At 36.5% G+C, this 24,610-nt stretch overlaps 1 protein-coding gene and 1 pseudogene across 1 annotated transcript in view; both read left to right on the top strand.

Annotated features, from left to right (window-relative positions):
- The window catches only part of Clca2 (chloride channel accessory 2), a 33,056-nt gene extending 10,604 nt beyond the window's left edge, over positions 1–22,452 (top strand). Inside the window, exons 6-14 of the mRNA XM_076862212.1 lie at positions 567–794; positions 3,992–4,222; positions 5,253–5,430; positions 6,239–6,345; positions 12,422–12,646; positions 13,989–14,259; positions 17,142–17,312; positions 20,677–20,910; positions 22,016–22,452. Of these exons, the coding sequence (XP_076718327.1) occupies positions 567–794; positions 3,992–4,222; positions 5,253–5,430; positions 6,239–6,345; positions 12,422–12,646; positions 13,989–14,259; positions 17,142–17,312; positions 20,677–20,910; positions 22,016–22,452 (2,082 nt within the window). The remainder of the gene's footprint in view (positions 1–566; positions 795–3,991; positions 4,223–5,252; positions 5,431–6,238; positions 6,346–12,421; positions 12,647–13,988; positions 14,260–17,141; positions 17,313–20,676; positions 20,911–22,015) is intronic.
- LOC143403897 (cytochrome b-c1 complex subunit Rieske, mitochondrial pseudogene) lies at positions 8,659–9,675 on the top strand (annotated as a pseudogene).
- Positions 22,453–24,610: the final 2,158 nt, after the last annotated feature.

Raw genomic sequence — 24,610 nt, 5'->3', positions numbered from 1 at the left:
AGCATGCACAAGGCCCAATCTTTAGCACCACCAAAAAAAAAAAAAAAAAAAAAAAATTTCTAAATGGGAGGTGTGTGTCAGGAAGTAGATTTAAGGTTTTCCCCTTATCCTATTCTTACAGGATCAATATTTGCACAAGATCAATATATGCTGATTCACAAATAAAGGTGCAGTTGTCATTTAATATGATTCCAATGGATAGGCTGGTCAAGATAGTATCTCCTAGGGAGTTTCCTTAACATAATATCATGCTAAAATAGGGAGGGAGACTTGTTTTATTTTTCTAAGACTGAGCTATACATACTGTCTGCTCTCTGTTATCTAAGTGCAAATAAGCTTTAAGAGATTGCTGTCAGTACCACAAGGGTGCTAGTGTATCAAACAAAGGGTACCACAGTTGATTTGTAAGCTTGATGTCATTTTTTAAAGGAAGAAGTCTCTGACTGAGGCACTTCTGATTCCCTCTCCTTCAGCTTACCCTTTCTTTCACCTGGAGTTGCTGGAAAATGAGCAGTGTGTTGGGTCCGGGAGGAAGTTTACTCTCTGATGGACTCTTCTTTTTCCAGGTAGTTGAATTCTGTAATGCAAGTACTCACAACCAAGAAGCTCCAAACCTACAGAACCAAATTTGCAGCCTCAGAAGTGCATGGGATGTGATGGCAGACTCTGCTGACTTCAAAGGCAGCCTTCCCTGGAAGGGTTCTGAGCTTCCACCTCCTCCCACTTTCACTGTTACACAGGCCGGTGACAAGGTGGTCTGTTTAGTGCTGGATGTGTCCAGCAAGATGGCAGAGGTAACATTTTGAACTAAAATGTGGTAAAGCATCATTTTTTTTCTATTAGTCTTTAATCCTTTATATTTTCAGGGGTAAGGATCAGCATGGGGGAATCTTAAGGTTTGGAACAGCCAAAGGCATTTTCTTGGGGATGAGAGGAATGAATTCAGAATGTGGGCCCCCAAAAGGAAGGATAGGACAAATAAGATGCACAGATAATTCCTAACCTGCATTTTTGCTACTAATTGTGACTTTTCCCACCAAGACCCTTTTCTAAAACTCTGACATGCAACAAATAGCATCTGTCTGGTCACATTCTACTCACTGGTGAACATCCCTGGTGGAAGCAGTTGACCAAACCTGCAGCAGGCACAAATACCTACTACTGTGTGTGTGTGTGTGTGTATGTGTGTGTGTGTATGTGTGTGTGTGTGTAGTTCAGTCATCTGACAATCTAGTAGCTCCTTGAAACCCACTCTGGAAAACTCTATCTCTCAGAGTGGTTCAAGGCATAGTTTCTGGAATTAGGCAGGTGTGTTTTAAGTCTTGGCTCTTCTACTTACTGTTTGTGTAATGAAGAATAAGATGACCTATCTGAAGCAAAATTTTCTCATCTGTAAAACAGATAATGACACCTGCTTTCAAGAAAGTCAACTATTAAGTTTTTAGGAAACTTAAAATCCAGTTGTTGCAAACAGCTATTATTAAAAATTGAACTATGGGGATAGGGGTGTAGCTCAGTGGTAGAGCACATGCTTAGCATGTGCTAACCTGAGTTCAGTCCCCAGCACCACACACACACACACACACACACACACACACACAGAGAGAGAGAGAGAGAGAGAGAGAGAGAGAGAGAGAGAAAGATTTAAACTATGTAAACTTATGATTAAATAAAATACATCAAAATAACTAAATGCTCAAAACTCATAATTTTCTAATTTTCTTCTACTATTTGTTATTTTTATCTATGGTCAGGATCGGCAAACTATTTCATGGGCCAAGTCTGACCCACCACGTATTTGTACATAGCTCACAAGTGAAGAGTAATTTTAGACTTAAATAGTTAAGAAAAAAATCAAGAGAATAATGTTTTATGGCACCTAAAAGTTACATGAAATTCAAATATCAGTGTCCATAAGTTGAGTTTGGAACATAGCAATTCATTTGTTATATATTTCCTATGTCTCTTTATTGCTGCAATAGCAGATTGAAGTACTTGTAACAGAGAATTAATGACCCACAAAGCCTAAATTATTTACTATCTGGCCCTTTACCAAAAAAAAAAAAAAAAAAGAGTCTCTTGATCCCTTATCTTTCCATATGGGTTTGCTGCTTTGCTCCTAAACATCTTTTCTCCCCTCTGCATTCAGTAATATAACTTTGATAACCTGATATCAGCCAGGGTAGGAATATGTATTCCATAGAAATTGGTAACTGCTACAAGTCAGAGCTCATTTTTTTTAGCCAGAAAGCCAGTTAGTAAATAGTTACCAGCATGTCACTATCCATTTTAATGAGTTTTTGAGGGGGAACAAATGAGACAATAAATATAAAATTTTTGGCTCATAATCAATAACTGTGTCATTTTTATTATAGTACTTGTCAAGGAGAGAATTTCTCCTGTCTTTATTCCTAGGATCAGCAGTCAGAGAACGTTTGCCTCTGAAGTATTAGGAAATCCACTTCAGCAATCAGCATCTGGATAATGTGGACATGCTGCCTGCCTGCAGTTGAACAGGGCATGATTTCCCCAAATATGGTCTCTGTGTAATTTATATGGGCTCTCTGCCTCTGTTGAGCAAGAATGAATGAAGAGGAAGGGAAAGATAATTGTATTTGAGAGAAGACCTAAAATAAGTAGAAGAGAAATGAGCCCAAAGTAACAAGCTCATTGAACATTCATTCATCAAGTACTCACACAGTGCTGGCCTGGGCGGTGGGCACAGAGATGTCAGGAACAGGGTATCTGCCTTAAAACATAATACAAAGAGATACATGACACACACATGTGAATAAACATGTGTGATAGGTCTCCACTGAGGTGTGAGTCACTGTGGAGTAGCGACCAGGCCTCATCTGGTGCTGTGGAAGGGGGGTGCTAGAGAAGGGCGTCACTGACAAGGTGCACCTGGAGTTGAATCTTGCATGATGAGTGGGAGCTGGCTAGGCTGGATGAGATGAGGGAAGACAAGGGAGGGCATTCCTGGAAAGGAAAGTGTGTGTGCAGGGGCCAAGAGGTAACATTAGAAGGAAGGGCATTGATGGGTCTGGTTATAACTAACATTGAACTGACATGACCTGTTCAAAGACATCGGGGTTGGTAAGAAGAATGGTAAGAGACAGTTCCAGGTTTCTGGCTTATAAGTTGGGAACAGAGGTCAAGATTAGAAGGAATTAAAAGTATGTAGAGTTAGAGACATATATTGGGGCATTAAGATATGTGTGGGACTAAAATGTGTGAAATGAGGTCTGGGTATTATGTGTGGGACTAAAATGTGTGAAATGGGGTCTGGGTATTAGAGGAACTGTTTGGATTGAAGGAAAAGATCACCATCATCCCTGATGAGGTCATCAATGAAGCTCAGCTTGCTGCTCCTTTCTCTTTCCTCGTAGCCTTCAAAACAAGTGACTGCTGTGAATTAATCAGTAGCATCACCTGTACAAACCTGGCCACTGATGTCACTTTATACTGTCATAAGTATCTCAGTTGATCCTCACAGCAATTCTAATGTACTAATCAGGAAAGATACTATTAACCTCACAATATGGATGAAGTGTCCAGCCTAAGAGGGCCACCATAAAAGAGGGTAGCAACATAGAGGTAGACATTGGGTCCCTTGATTGTTACTCCTCTCCACCACAGGGTCTCTTTGCAATGTTGCCTCTTACCTGCACTGAATTTTAAAAGAAGTGGTTACAAATCTAGACTCAGTTTGTTCTGAGATGTAGAGAAATAGTGAAGATATGCGTTCTTATTATAAAGAGCTAGCTTGTTCCAAACCGTCCCTCCTTCCCCGCAAACATGCATTTTGAAACTGCAATTAATAGAACAATATTCTAGTAGTATGTCACTCTTTAAAACTCAAAAAACTATAATGCAACATCTCTAAAGAATTAGTCAAGACATTTGCTAATTGAATTACTTAGTTCATACTTTTGTCTACAAATCAGACATTGTCATCATTTTTTTTCTTTTTCTTTTTGGGATGTAGGCTGACAGACTCCTCCGACTGCAACAAGCAGCTGAATTTTACTTGATGCAGATTGTTGAAATTCATTCTTTTGTGGGCATTGTCAGTTTCCATGGTAAAGGAGAGATCCGAGCCCAGCTACATCAAATTAACAGTGATGATGACCGAAAGCTGCTGGTTTCGTATCTGCCTACCATTGTGTCAGCTGAAGCAGAAACCAGTATCTGCTCAGGGCTTAAAAAAGGATTTGAGGTACAGTAGAGTACCCTAAGCTTCATCACCATTATTATTCTTTCCTTAATTTTGTTTCTGAGGTTCTTTCTAATTAGGGGTAATCTATTACCATGTGGTTACTACAGCCTCAGCTATGGGAGAGCAATGATGAATTATCCTTAAAATCCCAGGACAATGTCTTGTTCATCTTGAAAAGTACTCAGCATGTAATGGTTGCATGGTAAATACTTATTGAAGAAATGAACAAATAAATGAATACCATGGCCAAGAATGAGAGACAATATCTGAGCACTTTTTAAACTGTTCCTGTTTATTCTGAGTCTGTCCCAGCTGTAGCCAGAGTTACCCTTGGTTTTTCTAGTCAAAATGAGTATGTTTCTGACATTCAGAAATGTCTTTCTAAAAGAGCATCTGAGCTGCAGCCATGTGTCAAGCATCTGGTAGCAAGCAAAACCTCAGGCTGACTATAGCCAAGTTATGTCTCCACTTAGATTGTCCACTGATGTCTCATGATTAAAAAATATTTGGAGGCTGAGGGTAGAGCACATGCTTTGTATGTATGAAGCTCTGGATTTAATCCCCAGTGCCAAAACCACCACCACCACCAATTGATGCCTTGGTTTCATCCCCAAGAGACTGATTTCATTGTTCTGGGGGTGATCTGATCATTAAAAAATTTTAAATCTCTTTATGTAATTCTCATACGTAGCCATGGTTGAGAAACACTGCTCTAAGCACTTGCTGGGTCTCAGAGGCAAGGTTCTCATTCAGTGACAAAGCCCATATCCTCTATGGTGGACACTGTTCTTAGCTATGCACACATCATGGTGCTGGAACAGGAAAAATGCCTGCCCACAAGCAACTTGGCAGTGGCACATGGGGTGACGAGTGCTGTGACTGGGTGAGGTGAGGACTGAGTGAAGATTCATGGAAGACCTCCAAAAGGCATGTGTCCCACTGTTAAGGAATTTAGACTGAGTGAATTCTCCTGCTAAATAAGACAGTTTGAACTATATTTCCTTTGAAATGACTGCTATTCTATGTTCAGGTGGTTGAAAAGCTGAATGGCAAAACCTATGGCTCTGTGTTGATATTAGTGACCAGTGGAGGTGACGAGCACATTGGCAACTGCTTGCTCACGGTGCTCAGCAGTGGGTCAACCGTCCACTCCATTGTCTTGGGCTCCTCTGCAGTGGGAAACCTGGAGGAATTATCCCATGTTACTGGTAATAAATTTCTAAAAACTTATCTGTTAGAGTGTATCTTTTAAACTCGAATTTTCAAAACGCAATCATGAAACACACATTATTTGGCTTAATTGAAAAAATAGAAAATGTTTTCTTAAAAGTACACAACAAACCATTGATAAAATTTTGTTGATTTTGTTTTTATATTTTCTTTAGAATGTCCAAATTAAAGGTGTCCAATAAAAATATATTTGCATAATTTCTTTGTTAAACCAGCCTAAGGATGTATGATCATGGAGCTAAAAAATATGTTTAAGATTAACTACACTAACATCCATAACAGGGATGTGTACAGTATTGTGAGTTACATATCCTTTTAATTCTGATGAAGCACTGATAAACTTATCTCATATTCCTTATATTTGATAAAAAACGAGTATTCTGATTTTACTATTGAAAATTAGGACTTATTGAATTATTTTTGAAAGTGATGTTTTCAGAACATAAATATAAATATATAGCAATATAGATAGCAATTAACCTAAGTTATCTAGTAATTGCCATGATCCCAAACTATTCAATAAGCACTTATTAAGTTCTGACATAATGGGAAGATTCCTAGGCCTGGACAATACAGCTGTTAACAGAGCAGATAAAACTAACCCCTACAGCCACTTACTGTGCAGCTAGCTATACAAGATATCATACAGTATATCAAGCTCAGCTCCAGCCCCCCTGAAACTGATACTCCAATAGAAAGAAAGTTTGTTGGGAAAGGCCTATCTTTTTTGTTGTTGTTGTTGTTTTATTTTATCCTATATAGTTAATTTCCCAATTTCTATTTCAGGAGGTTTAAAGTTTTATGTTCCGGATAAATCAAACTCTAATAGCATGATTGATGCTTTCAGTAGAATTTCCTCTGGAACTGGAGACCTTTTTCAACAGAGTATTCAGGTCAGCATTTCTTTAAGGTTGCTTCATTGATGTGGGGGAGGGAAAGGTAGGGAAACAAATGAATTGTACCAACTGCTCCATTCACTTCATTGGATTATGTAATCATCTCTGTGTAGAAGGCTTTTACTGAGCTTCTTGGTGTTGCAAGAGCCAGGTGATGCCTGTACTTCTCTAGGAGCCATTTTCTATAATTACTACTTCTGTTTTTCAAGGTCTGTGAGAGCGCTTACTTCTTTGTGACTTAAAATGCAAGTGGGGGTGGGGGAGTGGGTTGGTGAAAGGCCCAAAAGAAATATAGGAAACTGTATTTAGTTTCAGTTCCATGATAACTTTCCACCGACCAGATGGTATTTTACTTTTGCTTCTTTACTAATTAAGCCATTTTTAAAAGGATCGATATTTTCTAATTATTTTAAATATCCTGGACATAACTGAATAATGTTTTGAACAGAATTTCATCTTCAGTTTCCTTACAGATGATGAGTGAATCTGCCAAGTTAATAACTTGATGTAAACAATGAACTCAGTACATTGTTAGGAAATATTTAACATGAAGGTGATATGTACACAGAAAAGGCAATAACCACCTTATTAGAAGTAAAAAAAAAATGCCCAAGACATATTGTAATCAAATTCTCTAAGGTTAAAGATAAAGAGATGATTCATAAAGTAGCAAGTGAAGAGAAACAAATAACACATAAGGTGTCCCAATTTGTCTGACAATAGACTTAGCAGAAACCTTATAGGCCAAAGAGTGGCATGAGATGTCACAATATTGAAGATAAAAACTTTAAGCCCAAAATCCTCTATCCAGCTTTAGAAATGAAGTTTCAAAATAAAGACATTCCCAAGCAATAGCTGAAAGAGTATATGTCCACCAGACTTGTCATAGGAAATGCTAAATAGAGTTCTTCAAACTGGAAGATAGAGATGTTCATGAGTAAGAGGAAAACATCAGAAGGTTGACATATACATAGATGTATTTAGAATCCTCTAATATTGTAAACATGGAACACAAACCATTCCTATCTGTAGTATGAGGGCTAAAATATAAAATAACTTATAATAGGCATATTAATAAAATAAGAGATAGGCAATAGAGAAAGATGTAAAATTGAATATCAAAAATCTAAATTGTGGGAAGGAATGGAGTGAAAGTGCAGAGTTTCATTAATCTGTTTTTTTCTCTTTTTTGTTTATTTTTTTATCTTTATAACTGTGTTATTTTTCTCTCATTTCAAAATAGCTTATTATTAAAAATGTATTTCATAAGCTTCATGGTAATTATAAAGCACAAATCTGTAACAGACAAACCAAAGGTAATAAGCAAGGAATCAGAACACACTAGTAAACCACTTAACCTCAAAGGAAGACTATAAGGGAGGGGAAAAAAAAGAAAAATAGTAAAACTAGAAAACAAGTTACAAAATGTGGTAGTAAGACTTTACCTATTAATAATTACATTAAAAGGATTAAATTCTCCATAGAGAGAGTGATTAAATAGTTTTTTAAAAAAAGATCCAGCTATATGTTGCTCACAGAAAACTTATTTCACCTCTAAGGAAACACATAGACAGAATGAACAGACAGAATAAGATATCCCATGCAAACTGAATCCAAAAGAAAGCGAGAGAGTATCTACACTCACATCACATCAAAGAGATCTTTAAATCAAAAGCAGTAAAAAATAGATAAGGAATATCATTATATAATGATAAAAGGGTCAACCCAGCAAGAGTAAGTAACAATCCTTACTATGTTCACACCTAATATCAGAGCACCCAAATACACAAAGCAAATATTAAAAGACCCAAAATGAGAGACAGATACCAATACAAGACTAGTAGTGAATTTAATACCATATGATCAATCCAGACAGAAGATCAATAAGGAAATACAGAGTTAAACTTCACCCTAGATCAAACAGGCCTAATAGAAATCCGAAGGGCTTTCCACAGAACAACTGCAGCAGGCACATTCTTCGCAACAGCACATGCCACATTCAGGATATGATGGGCCACAGAACAAGTCTCAAAAAAATTTTAAAAAATTTTAATCACATTGAGTATATTTTCTAATTATAGTGCAATAAAATAGAAGTCAATATAAAGAAAAGCTTTGGAAATTATTCATATACAAGGAAATTAAACAACTTACTCTGGGACAACCAATGGATCAAGTAAAAAAATCAAGAAATTTAAAAATTTCTTGAAACAAATGAAAATGGAAATATAACATACCAAAATCTATGTGATACAGCAAAAGCAATGCTAAGAAGGAAGCTTAAAGCAATAAATTTATATCAAAAAGGCCATGTTGTCGGTGGCCGCCCGCTCAGGCCCGTTTGCACCGGTCCTGTCGGCCACGTCCCGCGGGGTGGTGGGTGCGCTGCGGCCTCTGGTGCAGGCCGCAGTGTCCGCCACCCCGGAGCCGCCTGTGCTGGACGTGAAGCGACCCTTCCTGTGCCGGGACTCGCTGAGTGGCCAGGCCGTGGTCGCCTGTGTGGGCCTCAATGTACCTGCTTCTGTTCGTTATTCCCACACGGATGTCAAAGTGCCTGATTTCTCTGACTATCGTCGCTCCGAAGTGTTAGATAGCACAAAGTCTTCAAAAGAGAGCAGCGAGGCTAGAAAAGGTTTCTCCTATTTGGTGACTGCAACAGCTACTGTGGGTGTTGCATATGCCGCCAAGAATGTTGTCTCCCAGTTTGTTTCCAGCATGAGTGCTTCTGCTGATGTATTGGCCATGTCGAAAATTGAAATCAAGTTGTCCGATATTCCAGAAGGCAAGAACATGGCTTTCAAATGGAGAGGCAAACCCCTGTTTGTGCGCCACAGAACCCAGAAGGAGACTGACCAGGAAGCTGCTGTTGAAGTGTCCCAGTTGCGAGACCCACAGCATGATTTGGATCGAGTAAAGAAACCTGAATGGGTTATCCTGATAGGTGTTTGTACTCATCTTGGTTGTGTACCCATTGCAAATGCAGGAGATTTTGGTGGTTATTACTGCCCTTGCCATGGGTCACACTATGATGCATCAGGCAGGATCAGGAAGGGGCCTGTGCCTCTCAACCTTGAAGTTCCCTCGTATGAGTTCACCAGTGATGATCTAGTGATTGTTGGTTAGAGACTTTAAACTAAAGTTCTAGGCTGCTTTCATTTTTCATGTCACCTCAGAAGAGTTGAGGGCAAGCCTCCTGTACTTCTAAGTTGGTTGATTTGAAATATTTAAGGATTGTTAATAATGTACTTGCAAATGTGAAGTAAATTGAATCTAATGTTGAGTACTTACAAGCATTCACTTAATAAAGCTACTGTTAAACATTGTTAAGCTCGGTCACAGACTTGAAAGGTGCAATGTCTTTGATAGCTAATTCTAAATAAAAATTACAGACTGGGGTACAAGAAAAAAAATTTATATCAAAAAGCAGAAAGTTCTCAAATCAATAACCAATTAATGCATCTCAAGAAACTAGGAAAACAAGAACAAATCAAACCTCAAATTAGTAGAAGGAAAGAAATAATGTAATAAAGACCAGGGACAGGAAGGAGAGAAGGCCAGAAAGAGAAAAGAAATAAATAATAAAGATCAGAGCAGAAATAAATGAAATGGAGACTAAAAAAAATACAAAAGATTAATAAAATAAAGAGCTATTCTTCAAAAAGGAAAAGCAAAAGAGATATACCCTTAGCTAGACAAATAAAAATTGAGGGAAGACTTAAATAAATACAATCAGAAATGAAAAGGGATACATGGCAGCTGACACCAAATAAATACACAGATTTATCAGAGATTATTGTGAACAACTATCAACAAATCCAATAAACTAAGAGAAATGGACACTTTTCTAGACACATACCAAGATTAAATCACGATAGTAAATGACATAAGCCAGGCCCAGAAAGATAAGTAGCACATGATCTCCCTCATAGGTGGAATATAAAAAAGCTGATCTCATAGAAGATGAGGGTGGAATGGTGGTTATCAGAGGCCATAGAGAGTAGGGGAGAGGGAGAAATGGGAAGAGGTTGATTGTTGGGTAGTAAATTTTCGTTAGGAGTAAGAGGTTCTGGTGTGCTAGCGCATAGCAGGGTAACTATAGACATTGACAGTGTATGGTATATTTCAAAGGACTAGAAGAAAGGATTTTGAGTGTTTTCACCCTAAAGAAATGATAAATTCAGAGATAAAATGTTTCACCTGAGTTAAAAATTACAGTGTATACCTATATCAAAATATCATATGGTGATCCATAAATAAGTGCAATTTTTATGTTTTTATCAGTTAAAAATAAATTTAAATTAAAAAAATAAAGTAAAAATGTGAATTATAAATGACATATATGTTATAGATAGAGTAGACTATAATCAATTCTCTTGCCAATTCTCCATAATCTTTATACCTTGTTATTTCCTCTTTAACATGGTATAAAACCAACTGTCAGAAAAACAAATTTAATATAAAATAGTCTTCATATGGTCTCAAATTAGTCTTAGCATTCCCAACATTGGCTGCTGCTCCCTATTGTTTGCATATCATTAGTTCTCCTAGGGCAGAAGCCACCTCTAAAGTCCCTTCAGCAGCCCAGGGCCCGGTAGAGAGTACAGCATAGCCATTGGCAGCCCACAAACACTTGTTAAATTGATCCATGATACCTTTGCTGCCATTCACTAATATGATTTTTCCAGGTTTGAGCAATTTTACAGTATTCTAATGTTTTTAATAAATGTAATTTTAAAATTATTTACAGACTTGTATCTATTGCGAATACCCAGTGATTAGATGCAGAGGCTCTGGTGCCAACCCACATGAGTTTTATCCTATTCCACATTTTTGCTGTTATGATATTGGGCAAATTACTTCTCATCTGTAAAATGTGAACAGCATTGTCTCAGAAGGTTTCCATAAAGAACAGATGATACAATATACATGAAGTATTTAGCACAGTGCCAGGCACATATATGTACTGTACATGTTATACACATGTGAACATGCACAGAAGCACACACTCATGTGCAGACAGTTTATTACGAGTGACAACATTTAGCCAATTGACTTTCAATTGAATCACATTATTAAATGCAGCATGTAAACCTAAATTTATTTCTTATTAAAATCTATAAAAGTATCTGGATATGTTATCTAAAAATTAAAACAATTTAAGTACATTCACAAACAAAAATTTTTAAAAGTTTGTTATTATAATTGCTGATTTGAGGCCAATGTTCATTCTGATGAGATGATATGAGAATAGCTAGCTAAATCATTCTTGATAAAGAATAATGATGGTTGGTTCCACGGTTTAGCTATTGTGAATTGTGCTGCTATAAACATTGATATGGCTGTGTCCCTGTAGTATGCTGTTTTTAAGTCCTTTGGATATAGAATGAGGAGAGGGATAGCTAGATGCCTTTCCATAGATGAATGGATAAAAAATGTAGCATATATATATATATATATATATATATATATATATATATATATGAATATTATTCAGCAATAAAAGAGAATAAAATCATGGCATTTGCAGGTAAATGGATGGAGTTAGAGAAGATAATACTAAGTGAAGTTAGCCAATCCCCAAAATCCAAATTCCAAATGTTTTCTTTGATAAAAGGAGGCTGATTCATAGTGTGATAGGGACTGGGAGCATGGGAGGAATAGATGAACTCTAGATAGGGCAGAGGAGTTGGAGGGGAAGGAAGGGGCCATGGGGTTATTAATGTGATGATCATTATTATCCAAAGTACATGTATGATGACACAAACTGGTGTGAATATACTTTGTATACAACCAGAGATATGAAAAATTGTGCTCTATATGTGTAATAAGAATTGTAATGCATTCTGCTGTCATATATATAAAAAAGAATAATGAAAGGATACTTGCATTAACTACAACAAAATATTTTAGCACCACTTATATAATATTTTGCTTTGGAAAAGCATTTTTATATGAAAATTTTATATGTCAAAATTAAATGTTTTTATTCTTGCAAATTTGTTTTTGTTTGTCGAAAAAGGAAAAATAATCATTTATACACTAGAAACTTTCACATATATATTCTTTTTAACAGCTTGAAAGCATGGGTGAAAATGTTAGCCCTTACCATCAATTGAAAAACACTGTGACTGTGGATAACAGTGTGGGCAATAACACTATCTTCCTAGTCATGTGGCAGAGCAGTGGTCCCCCTGAGATTGTATTACTTGATCCTACTGGAAGAAAATACTACATGAATAATTTTATCATCAATGTAGCTTTTCGGACAGCTAGCCTTTTGATCCCAGGAACTGCCAAGGTAGGTGTTAAGGAATTATTTATAACAACACACATTTATAACAACATTTAGCCAATTGACTTTCAATTGAATCACATTATTAAATTTAGTGTGTAAATGAGATTTTATTTTGATATATCAAAACTTTAAATTTTATGAAAAATTTTTGTAGATGTTAAAAACTTAAGAGGAGCTACTAATATATATTTAGAATTTCACATAAAATCTTCTAACTCAAACAGTGGAAATTAGAATTCTACTAGTAGTACAAATAATTTTTTTTAGTTTACATCCTTCTTTATGTAATCCATGTGAACATACTTTTCTATATGCTTAGGAAAAATTCTCTGCTTAAAACTTATAACATGAACAATGCAATACACATGCTTTTGAGTACCTGCTTGGTCTTGTAGGTGATTTACAATAAGATGCCATGAAAGGAGTAAGTACCAAGGTACTATCAGAGCATATAGAAGGGTGGGAAGGAGAAATGCTTTCTGGAAGTGAGGACTTTAAAATGGAAATATGGGGAATAAAGGGGCCAGAAGGTAGGTACAGCACATAGAGAGGCTCAGAGAAAAATAACATTGCTGTTCGTAGTACTGCAAGTAGTTCAATATAGATGAACTGCAATAGAACATTGCCTGGGAATGCAGGTAAAGGAGGAAATAGGGAATGAAGAGCCACATCAGCAAGAGCTTTGCAGAATAAAGGTAGGAGGGGCTTAAATCCTGGTGGTGAAGGGGAACCACTGAAAGTTTTAAGCAGGGCAGTGGTTTGATTAGATCGGCTCTTGTACTGCCTGAACTCAGTGCCTTATCACACACTATCCCTGCCTCCATCGCTGTTGGCAATCTCTTAACTGGCCTTGACTCTAACTGGCATCCCTCCAATTCTTCACCTCCTTCAGAATGATCCTTCTGAAATGCAAATCTGATCAACCTTTCTTGACCTTCCTCTCAATTACTTTATGCTCTGATCCTATTGAACTTTTTTGCAGCTCATTGTATTCTTTTCACATCTGTGCACAAGGGCAAACACTATTCCTTTTTCTTGCTCCATTTGCCCAACCCCTTAGTCTGGATTAGGTTCCCTGTATCAAAACACCATAGAAATATTTTTGATGTGGAGATTCCTGACATTCATCTGTTACTAATGTTATGATTCCAAAACAAGAATAGATAGGTGATCTTAATGCTCAAATGAGACTTCACTAGAAAATGGCAAAGCACATGAATTCCAACAAAGAAGACTGTGCAGGTGATGGCATCTAAACTCCCCACCCTTAAGATCGTAGATGTATGCTTTAAAATTGTTAATTTTTCCCCTCACATTTTATAAAACAAAAACCCTTTGTTTGCAGCCTGGGCACTGGATATACACCCTGAACAATACACACCATTCTCCTCAGGCCCTGAAAGTGACAGTGGCCTCCCGTGCCTCCAGCTCCACTGTGCCCCCAGCCACTGTGGAAGCCTTTGTGGAAAGAGATAGCACCTATTTTCCTCATCCCGTAATAATTTATGCAAATGTAAAAAGAGGGTTTTACCCCATTCTTAATGCCACGGTCACAGCGATGGTTGAGCCAGAGATTGGAGATCCTGTCATGCTGAAACTTTCCGACGATGGAGCAGGTAATGAGGAATGTCATGGTGCTCTACATGTTCACGAGAGTTGCCACGTGTGGTGAAGTTGCATTGATATAAGCCTACTTAAATTTCTTTAATTCAATTATTTTTATTTTTCCATCTCAAATTCTCATAGAATCACTGATACACTAAATAGCTGCAGGCTAATTTGAGAAAATAGTCTCTATGAGGCTCTTCAGAGTGACTGTATCTTGATTGTAAAAAGATGGGAGGAAGCCACTGAACTCCTTGGTCTTGGCTTCCACATGGCCAGTAATGTCGGACACTCTTGCTTCATAAGGTCACTCATGAACAAAATCGTGCATCCTTATGATGTGCCCGTATTTCTCTCAGAGTGAACAGTTTTACTGGTTCAGTGAAATAATTAGACGGGACAGCTGAAAAATAGTAAATGAAAACTCAAGAAGGGATATGCAGTGACAGTTAAGCCATATTTTCCCTTTGGACCCAGTTGTGAAAAAAAATCGGAAATTGAACTGTGACTCATGAGATGGCCCTAGCCTATTGTTTGGCCAGGTAGCTGAGTTGACAAGAAGACACAGCACATCTTTGGCAATGCCTTTGATGTGTGTGACTTGGTCCCAAAGAAGACCAGACCAGCAGGTTAGTGGAATCAAAATAGAGATTTCCCCACCACTGGGAATACCAAGTAAAATAAGAAATGCTAATTCAAAGCTCTTGTTCTGCATAAATGGAATTCAGAGCCCCATGTTATACAGTATGGACAGCAGAGCATCTGACGAGGCAGACAGCAGCACTTGGACTCTTTCTGACTGAATTTTTAAAACTCTTTTGTTGTTCCACATTTCTTGTTTCCATTCTGTTCTTTTCCTAAACTATATTCTCAGAATGATAATAGACCCTGAAGTCTATATTGGTAGTCCCAAATATTTAATGTGCTAATAAAATCACATACCTCTGCTCTGTTATTTTAAGTTGATGTTTTTCAAGATTCTTGGTTTTGGCAGCCCTTTTGTAGTACAGCTAGCTTACCACAGCAATCATGTATGACATTTATGAACAAAGTTCATTCAGAGGACTGTACTTCAATTTCATCTCAGGGGGATACCAAGAAGTTTTCTTGTTTGCCTGTTGGAATGGAGACAAATGAACGTCTCATGTTCTGATTGCTTATGCAGGGCCCGAGCTTTCATTTTGTAGTGTACAGTCCAAATATGCACTGTACAGAATGTTTCTCCCCTGCTCCAGCCTGTGAACTGGCCTGGAGAATAGATCCTGTTCTCTTAGGGAAAGTCACCTGACTGAATTCAATAGGCTTTTATATTTATTCCCTGAATCATTTCATTTGTTTGAAAAATGCTACTTAGACATTAAGTGTAAATTTAGTCTGCATCCCGACACTCAACACACATATGCATAGTTGTCTAATACTTTCTGTAATGAAAGCAGTATTTATCTGCAAAGTAAAATTAATGAAACAATAAATTGTATTTACAAAATGCTTTATAATTTAACAGTGTCCTTTCTCATGCATACTCTCAGGTAACTATCACAGCAACCCTGTATGATAAGTTATCCCATTTTATAGAAATAAAAGTGAGATATTAAGCTTCACAGCTACTAAGTGGCAGATCCACATCTTAAAGCCAACTTTCTTAACTCTCAAGCCAATGGTCTTTCCCCATTTCTTTCTGCCTCAGCGATTAACAGAGCTGGCAGTGCTGACTGTGTGATGGAGAGATTTTTCTTTGAATTTCTCAACAATGTTAAACCATCTTATTAGTCATTAAATCACTAACTACTATATACTCTTATTTATTTCTAATAGAAAAAAATTGCTAATTAATACTATACTTTTATTTATTTCCAATAGAAAAAATTTGCTAAATCTACCTTGATAATAAGATGTTTAGCACTTATTTTACTTAAATATACTCTGATTTTCTCATGTTAAGGAGCCTGCTTCTGCAGTAGGGAAGAGGAAGATTCTACCTTATCAATGGTATAGTTCTGGGATTCAGGGCTGGGAGTATGGTGTGAGAACTGAATTGACAACTGGGATAGGAGAAGCTGCTTGTCCAAAGAGGCCACCTGCACTTGAATGGTGAATGTGACTTGTACTTGGCCTAAGCTGGTGGTTCTACCTGCTATTCTGGGGTCTAGGTCTTCCTGCCATTCATAGACTTGGCTCTGAATTGAACTGCTCTCTGAGGATCAGTGCAAAAGGAAGGGAGTCTAGCACTAGCAAAGCTATCAGCACGTCCCCTGAATCACGGCACTGTGGACAGAACCAAAGCTGCCAAACTCCAGGTTATCAGTCCTCTTAGAATCTAGAACAATTCCATGTACTCTCTAATGAGGAAATTAAGCAATTCCATACAATTTTATCAACAACCAAAGTTCTTCTGTTTTTGTTTTTGTTTTCTTCCCCCCCAACAGAGATTCTTAATCAAACAGCTTCAGGTCATTCACAAACTCTTGAAAATTGTATGAAAATATATATATGTGAATACATATTTATTTCTTAGAGGCAGAATATATATTATTTCAAAAGAGTTTATGACCATAAATAAGCTTAAAAATACGCTTGGTTTCTAGGGAAAACTAGTATCATTTTCAATGATAGGAACGAAAGCTTTAAAGATGATTTTTAAGTGTTTTATTAAAACTGCAGTAGGTACAACTCACTCACCTTTAGAAAAAAATTTTTCAGAGGCTAAGGAATAACAGGAAGAAATTATTGGATCATTAGTCTTTAGTTATCTCATAAAATAAAAAAATAGCAATAATCATGATAACAGATACTAAAATGAAAAGAATAAGAGGAGAAATGTTATTTTAGTAGCATTAAATATTAGCAATCAACTATGATGACAAGTATTGACATTGAATCTTTGTCTATACAGGTGCCGATGTTATAAAAAATGATGGAATATACTCGAGGTATTTTTTCTCCTTTGCTGTAAATGGTAGATACAGCTTGAAAGTGCATGTCAATCATTCTCCCAGCGTAAGCGCCATAGCCCATTCTGTCCCAGGAAGTCATGCTATGTACGTACCAGGTTACATAGCAAATGGTAAGAATGATTAGTACTGTTAATTTGAATAATTTCATTTCATGTATATATCTTTGATGAGTGGGTGTGTACTGATAATAGATCATTCCCATAGACCACTCCTACCTTTATTTTAGTAATCACTGACCTCTTTCTTGTGACAATTTCACCAGAATTACTAAGAGATAAAGAGCCTTGGGAGTTCTAAGTTCTGGCTCCTATATTTCCCCTAGAGAGGATTAGAAAAGAGAAACAAGAAACATTTCTAGCAGCTAAAAGAAGGAAGCAAACCGATCAAATGATCTACACAGGAAATGAGTTTCTGAATAAGTACAAGCTCAGCTGTTACAGACAACAGAGTGATTCCTAAAGGGGTTCTGATTTTCTGCTGGATAAAAGTGTCAAATAAATAGAAGATGCATATTAAAAAAATTAAACACCACTATTTTTAGTCCCTGATGGGTAGCAATAGTTAAAATATAACAAATAAAAATATATGATGCTGTAGTCTCTCTAAAAACAATTTCAAAATTAATTTTATAAGTATTACTTATGTACTTCAACAGTTATAATTAATCACCTGAACCATTCTACTATAACTTTTTTGTTCTGTGTGTGCTTCTCATTAGAAACTAATCAAGATGCTACAATGGATTTGCATCTCTCTCTCTTTTTTTTTTTTGGTGTATTCCCTCCTACATAATTCATTCTCACCTATACTTCAAATATTTTGGGTTATTTCAAAACCATTGTAAGTGAATTTGCAAGGTAACACGGTTTTATTGCATAGGTATGATATCATATCTAGATATAATAGTTTGTTTCTAAATAGATATTCCCTTTGTTAATTTATACATAATAGTTTTGAAGGCCTAGTAGGTGATTGATTGGCTTAGAAACTTGGGATACCAAATAGAAGAGATGATTCTTATCAAGGAGTTTTTAGGCAACTGACTGGTCTGTGTATCTCTTTAAAACCCAGGAGTTTAAAGGATACAAATATCAGTATCTAGTGTACAGTGAGATTAGAAGTGCTCAACTATGGTTTTCTGTGTACTTCATATATTCCTTAAGAATGCAAAAAAAGAAAACGGATTCCCTTGCCATGGCTATTTATGAATAGCATTCACTTTCTCAGCTCTTCTTGGGTGATGACCTTGAACACATACTTCTCTGGCAAATGGGAGCTGCTCTATTTTCACACCATCAAAAGTCCAGACAGAGCAGCACCTGCTCCCTTCCTTTTCTCTCCCAAGGCCACTGTCTCTGCTGGATCCACTCTGGATTCCAACCAAGGGCCTTAAGAACCTCTCTCTCACATGATCACTTGCTGCTATCCTCTCTGAGCAGTATTTGAGTATGTTTTATTACCTCCCATAAAAAAATTAAGTTATACATCACCTCCCAGCTATTGTCCACTTCTCTACTCCCTGTCTTTCCATCCCTTGAAATTAATCAAAACCTGCTGACTGAACTTTCTCACCTCCTGTTCACTACTCTGCCTGCCACAATGTGGCTTCCACGCAAATCACTCCACTGGAATTGCTCTGACCCTATTTGACAATGGCCACCCTGCTGCCAAGTCCAAAGGTCACATCTCAGTCTTCATCTTCCCAGATTAGCAGTAGTGTCTGGTAGCAGACTGAGCTCTTTCTTGCTATTTCCTGGTTTCCATGATGCCATAGTCTTCTGGTTACCTCTTATCCTCTGGAATTTTTTGTCAGCCTCTTTTCCAGCTCCTCCTTTTCTAAAGGTGCTTAGTCTTGATTTTTTTTTTGAATCTACTGTCTGGAGCCTTAGTGCTAAACTGTGACTTTGAACAAATTGCCTGCTTCTGAGAGTCTCAGTTTTATTTTATATATATATATATATATATATATAAATAAATATAAATGGGGGTGATAACTGTACTGTCCTCATAGTTTTGCTAAGAAAATTAAACATTTGACATGCATAAGGTACTTGAAAAGTCCATAGCACATAGTAGGTACTAAATATATACTACTTATATTATACTTAAAATTATTATTAGGTTATCTCTTTAATCCATATGACTTTAATAATATCTACATGTCATATCCTCCAAATTCATAACTTGAAAATTAATAAATCTAACCAAACCCTTTTTTGAGCTTGAAATTCATAGATGACCAACTCTTTCATATTTTTACAAGAATTGTAAACCTTGTTTCTTAATTTTGGGGAGCTATTTTTTTAAACCATCATTGTCTCCTTCACTATTCCATATACAAATCTATTATCAACTTTTGTTGACTTTGTCTCCAAAATACATCTTGAACTGCTCTTTCTTGCCTCCTTTCACTGTTCTCGCCCTTCCCAAGCTGCCATCTCCTCTTATCTGAACTATAGATGGCTCTCTGAGTGGCCCCCTTGCTAGCTATACTTTACTTTAGTCTCTACAAAGCAGCCAGAGGCTAAAAGGTCCTGCGTGAACTTCTCTCCTGTCTCACCTCAGACTATTCTTTCCCCTCTTTTTATTTTGTTTTCTTTTATTGACTGATTGATTTGAGTGCTGAGGATGGAATCCAGGGCTTCACATAATACTAAACAAGAACTCTACCACTAAACTCGAGCTCAGCCCTTTTCCTTTCTTTTTTTTTTTAATTAATTTTTATTGTTGGTTGTTCAAAACATTACATAGTTCTTGATATATCATATTTCACACTTTGATTCAAGTGGGATATGAACTCCCATTTTTACCCCGTATACAGATTGCAGAATCACATCAGTTGCACATCCATTGATTTACATATTGCCATACTAGTGTCTGTTGTATTCTGCTGCCTTTCCTATCCTCTACTATCCCCCCTCCCCCCTCCCCTCCCCTCTTCTCTCTCTACCCCCTCTACTGTAATTCATTCCTTTTCCTTTCTTTAATTTAATTTTTCTACCTTGTAGAGCTCTTGCACATCTCAGAATTTTCACCCAAGCTCTTCCCTTTACCTAGGATTGATTTTTTTTTTTTTTTTTAAATCTCTGCTCTTTCCAGGCCTGATCGCTCAACCTTTAGGAAAACTTTAAATGTCACTTTCTTGATACCATTCTAAATTGTGGACTCAGCACTCTGCCTTTTTGCCTTCTTCATTCATCACAATTTGTAAATGTATGTGTGCTAATATGATTAACAAAACTGAAAATTCCACGAAGTATTCTTTTTTGTCACTGATTATTGGCACAGCATATGCCCTCAATAAATACTTAAGGAGTGAATAAATGAATGCATTAATGAATTATTGGATGCATAAACTCAGTTATTCTAAAGAAGTGGTTAAAAGGGTTTTAAAAAGCCTCTTAATAATCTGTTAAGAACAAGCTGTTCAGGAGATTTTTAATTTGTCTTTTTGGTGATTCTTTTGTATCTTAGGTAATATTCGGATGAATGCTCCAAGAAAATCAGTGCGCAGAAGTGAGGAGGAGCAAAAGTGGGGGTTTAGCCGAGTTAGCTCAGGGGGCTCCTTTTCAGTGGTGGGAGTTCCAACTGGCCCCCATCCTGATGTGTTTCCACCATGCAAAATTGTTGACTTGAAAGCTGTAAAAATGGAAGAGGAAGTGACCCTGTCTTGGACAGCACCTGGAGAAGACTTCGATCAGGGGCAGGGTACGTTTGCTGGTTTCATTATCTATTTTTCTGTAAGATGGTATTTCTAATTACTATGTCAAAGATTAGTTGGGTGAAAATAGCTTCAGGATTTAGAGCTTAAAAAGCTACAGAAAGTTGCCTTAAAAAGTCTGCTGCCGCAGAAGTGAAGAAGCTCTGGTAGACTCACTGCCACTAGTCACACAGAAATCTCCACTGGGGACGTAAACACCACACATTAAGGTGGCCAATTCAGCAAAACTGTGTTCTGCATTACAGAGCACATGCTTCCAAAAACTGGAAGTAACTAGTTTTCTGAAAATTCTCCAGTGAATATTTATTCATGTGTTTATAAGTCAGATTTAGGGGACCATTTCCTATGACTCATGCAAACCTTGATGCATTTTCCTCGCCCACTTCTGGCCATCATTTTTGTTACACAAGTTGAAAGCAGTTCCCAGATTGGGGTCTTTCTTGCCCATGCTTGGATGTACCTTGATGGAGTCCCTTCCACTTTCCATTTCTAAGGCCAGTGCTAATTTCCAGGCCTCCACCCACTAAATCTTTTCCCTATTTTTTTTTAACCTGACAGTCATAACACCATTTATTGAGAAATATTTGCCACCCCATAATTAATTTGAATTTCACCTTTATCATTTGCTAAATTCCTAAATATATTTGACTTACTTTATAATATAAGTTTATTCACATATTAGTGTCAGGGTTTGAGTTCTTGAGGCATTGGTTTAGTTCTTCTGCACCACTATCTTTCAAACTTTGTATCATTTTTATCATTTATTTTCCATATAAACTTTACAATAAGCTTCAGTATTTTGAAGAATCAGAGACACTGTTAATAAAATCATATAAAATTTCCATAACAGTTTAGGGAAAAATAACATCTTTATTATGTTACATCTTGCTTTCAAAAAACACAAGTCCTCATGCCCAGGTTTTAGTGTGGGTTTTTATGTAATATTTTAAATTTTTGCTCTTATTCTTATTTCTTTTTATGTTGATTCCTAGACATTTTGACTTTTTCATTGCTATTCTCATTAGTCATTTTTAATAAACTAGAAAACTTCTCAAAGTGACTTAATACCTCCATTTATTCTTTTAATTTCAGCTACAAGCTATGAAATAAGAATGAGTAACAACCTACAGAGTATTCAAGATGACTTTAACAATGCCATTTTAGTAAATATGACAAAGCTAAAACCTCAGCAAGCTGGCACCAGGGAGATGTTTACATTCTTACCCAAACTTTTCTTAAATGGACTTGAACCTGATGGAGAAACACAAGAAAGCCACAGAATTTATGTGGCCATGAGAGCAGTGGACAAGAACTCCTTAAAGTCTGCTGTATCTAATGTTGCCCAGGTATCTCTGTTTATTTCTCCAAACTCTGCTCCTGTACTAGGAAGAGATTCTCTTATAATGAAAGGAGTTTTAATAGCAATAAGTTTAATCGGAATCATTTGCCTCATTATAGTTACAGCACATTATACTTTGAATAGGAAAAAGAGAGCAGACAAGAAAGAGAATGGGACAAAATTACTATGAACAAATACACAGAGTACCTTCCTTTTTTGATAAAAGGCCCATGGCACTTGCATTTTGCAAATATACAACCTCAAAATAAAGTTAACATAAAACTGTATTAAAATGTATTGAGTTTTTGTATAATAGAGATATTGTTTTTACATAGTTATTACACATATTTTTGTAATAGTCATTTTGAGGGGTGAATTAGAAAACACTTAGGCTTTAGTTACGGGAAAATAACATTAGTTATTTTTCAAGGTAGTGTCTTTAAAGGCAAAGGCAAGGGCAAAGTTGAATGAGAGTTAAGAAAAGATGGTTTTATTGAAGTGAAAAAAAATTTCAAGTAGAGAAACAGGAGTTAGGCCTGGATTATACAGTATAACTATATATATATATAAGGCACTTGTTTAGTTACTTTGATTAATCTTTCATTTTTTCTTATCTGCGCAGAGCAGGTTGCTTGTTCATGACTGACGATCAATCTACATTTTATATATATGAAGCCACTATTGTCAAGTTCTGTATCTCTTGCCATATGGTTAAAAACAATACAGATCAAATCCTACCACTAATGCTCAAAGAAATCTTTTTTTCACTGTAACCTTAAAAGGTGGTTTTTATCCTTATCTCTTCCTACTGGTTTTCTAACAAAGGTCTATTGAATTTATTGTTTATAAGTTTCTATTCCCATCAAAGCAGATTTCCAAGTTATTGCTTTGGGAACAACTGAATAAAAATGGTTATCTCTCTCATAGGATTTAAGTAAAGAATGAAAGACATTATTCTGTGCTTATTTTAATACATATATAGACCATATACTTTTATTCTATTTCAACCAAAGAAGAGATCAGGGGGAAGAGATTGACCTTTGGAAATGACTATCATATTCTATCCTGTGGCTAAATAAGAGTCTAGAATCCTTTCTCCATCTAGGGCAGGGAAAAAGTGCAGCACAGACCACAATGAAATAAGAATTACTTTTCATCTGACTTTACTTTCCTCTAGTTTTTAAAACAGTATTGACCAAAGAGCTTAAAATTTTATTGAATAAATATGAATAATAATGTAGAAGAGGTCTTGGTTTTATAACTAGGACCAATTAAGAATGAAAATTAGATCAGTTTGGGGTGGTAAGGAAGGAAATGTGGTGGGTTGTGACAGGAAGAGAACACTTGAGGAGAGACTCAGCAGGGATGGAGAAAAAGCAACCATCAAATCTGTCTGCCCAGGCAGCCTCCAAGTAATTTATACTGCAGCCCACATCTGGCCTATTACCTTCTGAGTCTCATAGTGCCTCAGTCTTCAAGGAAGGAGCCTCAAGACTCTTGCAGTTCCTAGCTTTGGCAGTAAGTCCCTCCTCCCTCTATTGCTATTATACCCACGAGTATGGAATTTGCTTTCCTATGATTTTAAACAGGGCCAGTAAAATACACAGGCAGGTCTGTGGTGGGTTTCAAGTCCTCAGACATTTTTTTTTCTTTTACAGACAGAAAGGTAAAGAGTTAAATGAGTAATCAAAGTTTTGTGCTGGTGAATGGCAGAGCTATACAAGGTAGAGCCAGTTTCCTGGACTTTTCCCTTGCTGTGCTTATTTAAGAAGGTATAGAAAGATGCCAGGGTTAGGCCTTAAAATTCTTAACTATTTTAAGATCAATTAACAGGGAAGAGAATATAGCTTTAAGGTAACTTGGTTTATCTGCTTTTCTTTTTTTTTCTTCCACTGTGCCAGTGGAGGAATGGAACAAACAGACTTCAGTCTAGAACTTAGTGAAGTGTAAGAGACAAAAGTAAGGGATAACAAAGATGTAAATGAAATGAACAAACATAACAGGATAGAAAGTGTGATTTCATGAAGTGAGTCAATATAGAAAAATGCTGATTTAGAGATCCCAGCAATCAGTAGGACAGAGTCATTGTAAAGGACCTGTTGATCTTGAATTAATAATAATAATAATAATAATAATAATAATAATAATAATAATAAATAGAAACAGATAAGAATTGAGCCAAAAAGAATGAATAACTGTGAACTGAAAGCGGAGACTGTAACAATACCAGTAGGGAACTTTAACATCATGCTTTCAGCAATGGACAAATCATCCAGGGAGAAAATCAGCAAAAAAACAACAAATTTAAACTTCTCCACAGCACATGGAACATCCTCAAGAACAAATCA

Source organism: Callospermophilus lateralis, chromosome 7 (assembly GCF_048772815.1).
Source record: "Callospermophilus lateralis isolate mCalLat2 chromosome 7, mCalLat2.hap1, whole genome shotgun sequence".
Lineage (NCBI taxonomy): Eukaryota > Metazoa > Chordata > Mammalia > Rodentia > Sciuridae > Callospermophilus > Callospermophilus lateralis.
This window is presented reverse-complemented; position numbering and strand designations above follow the sequence as displayed.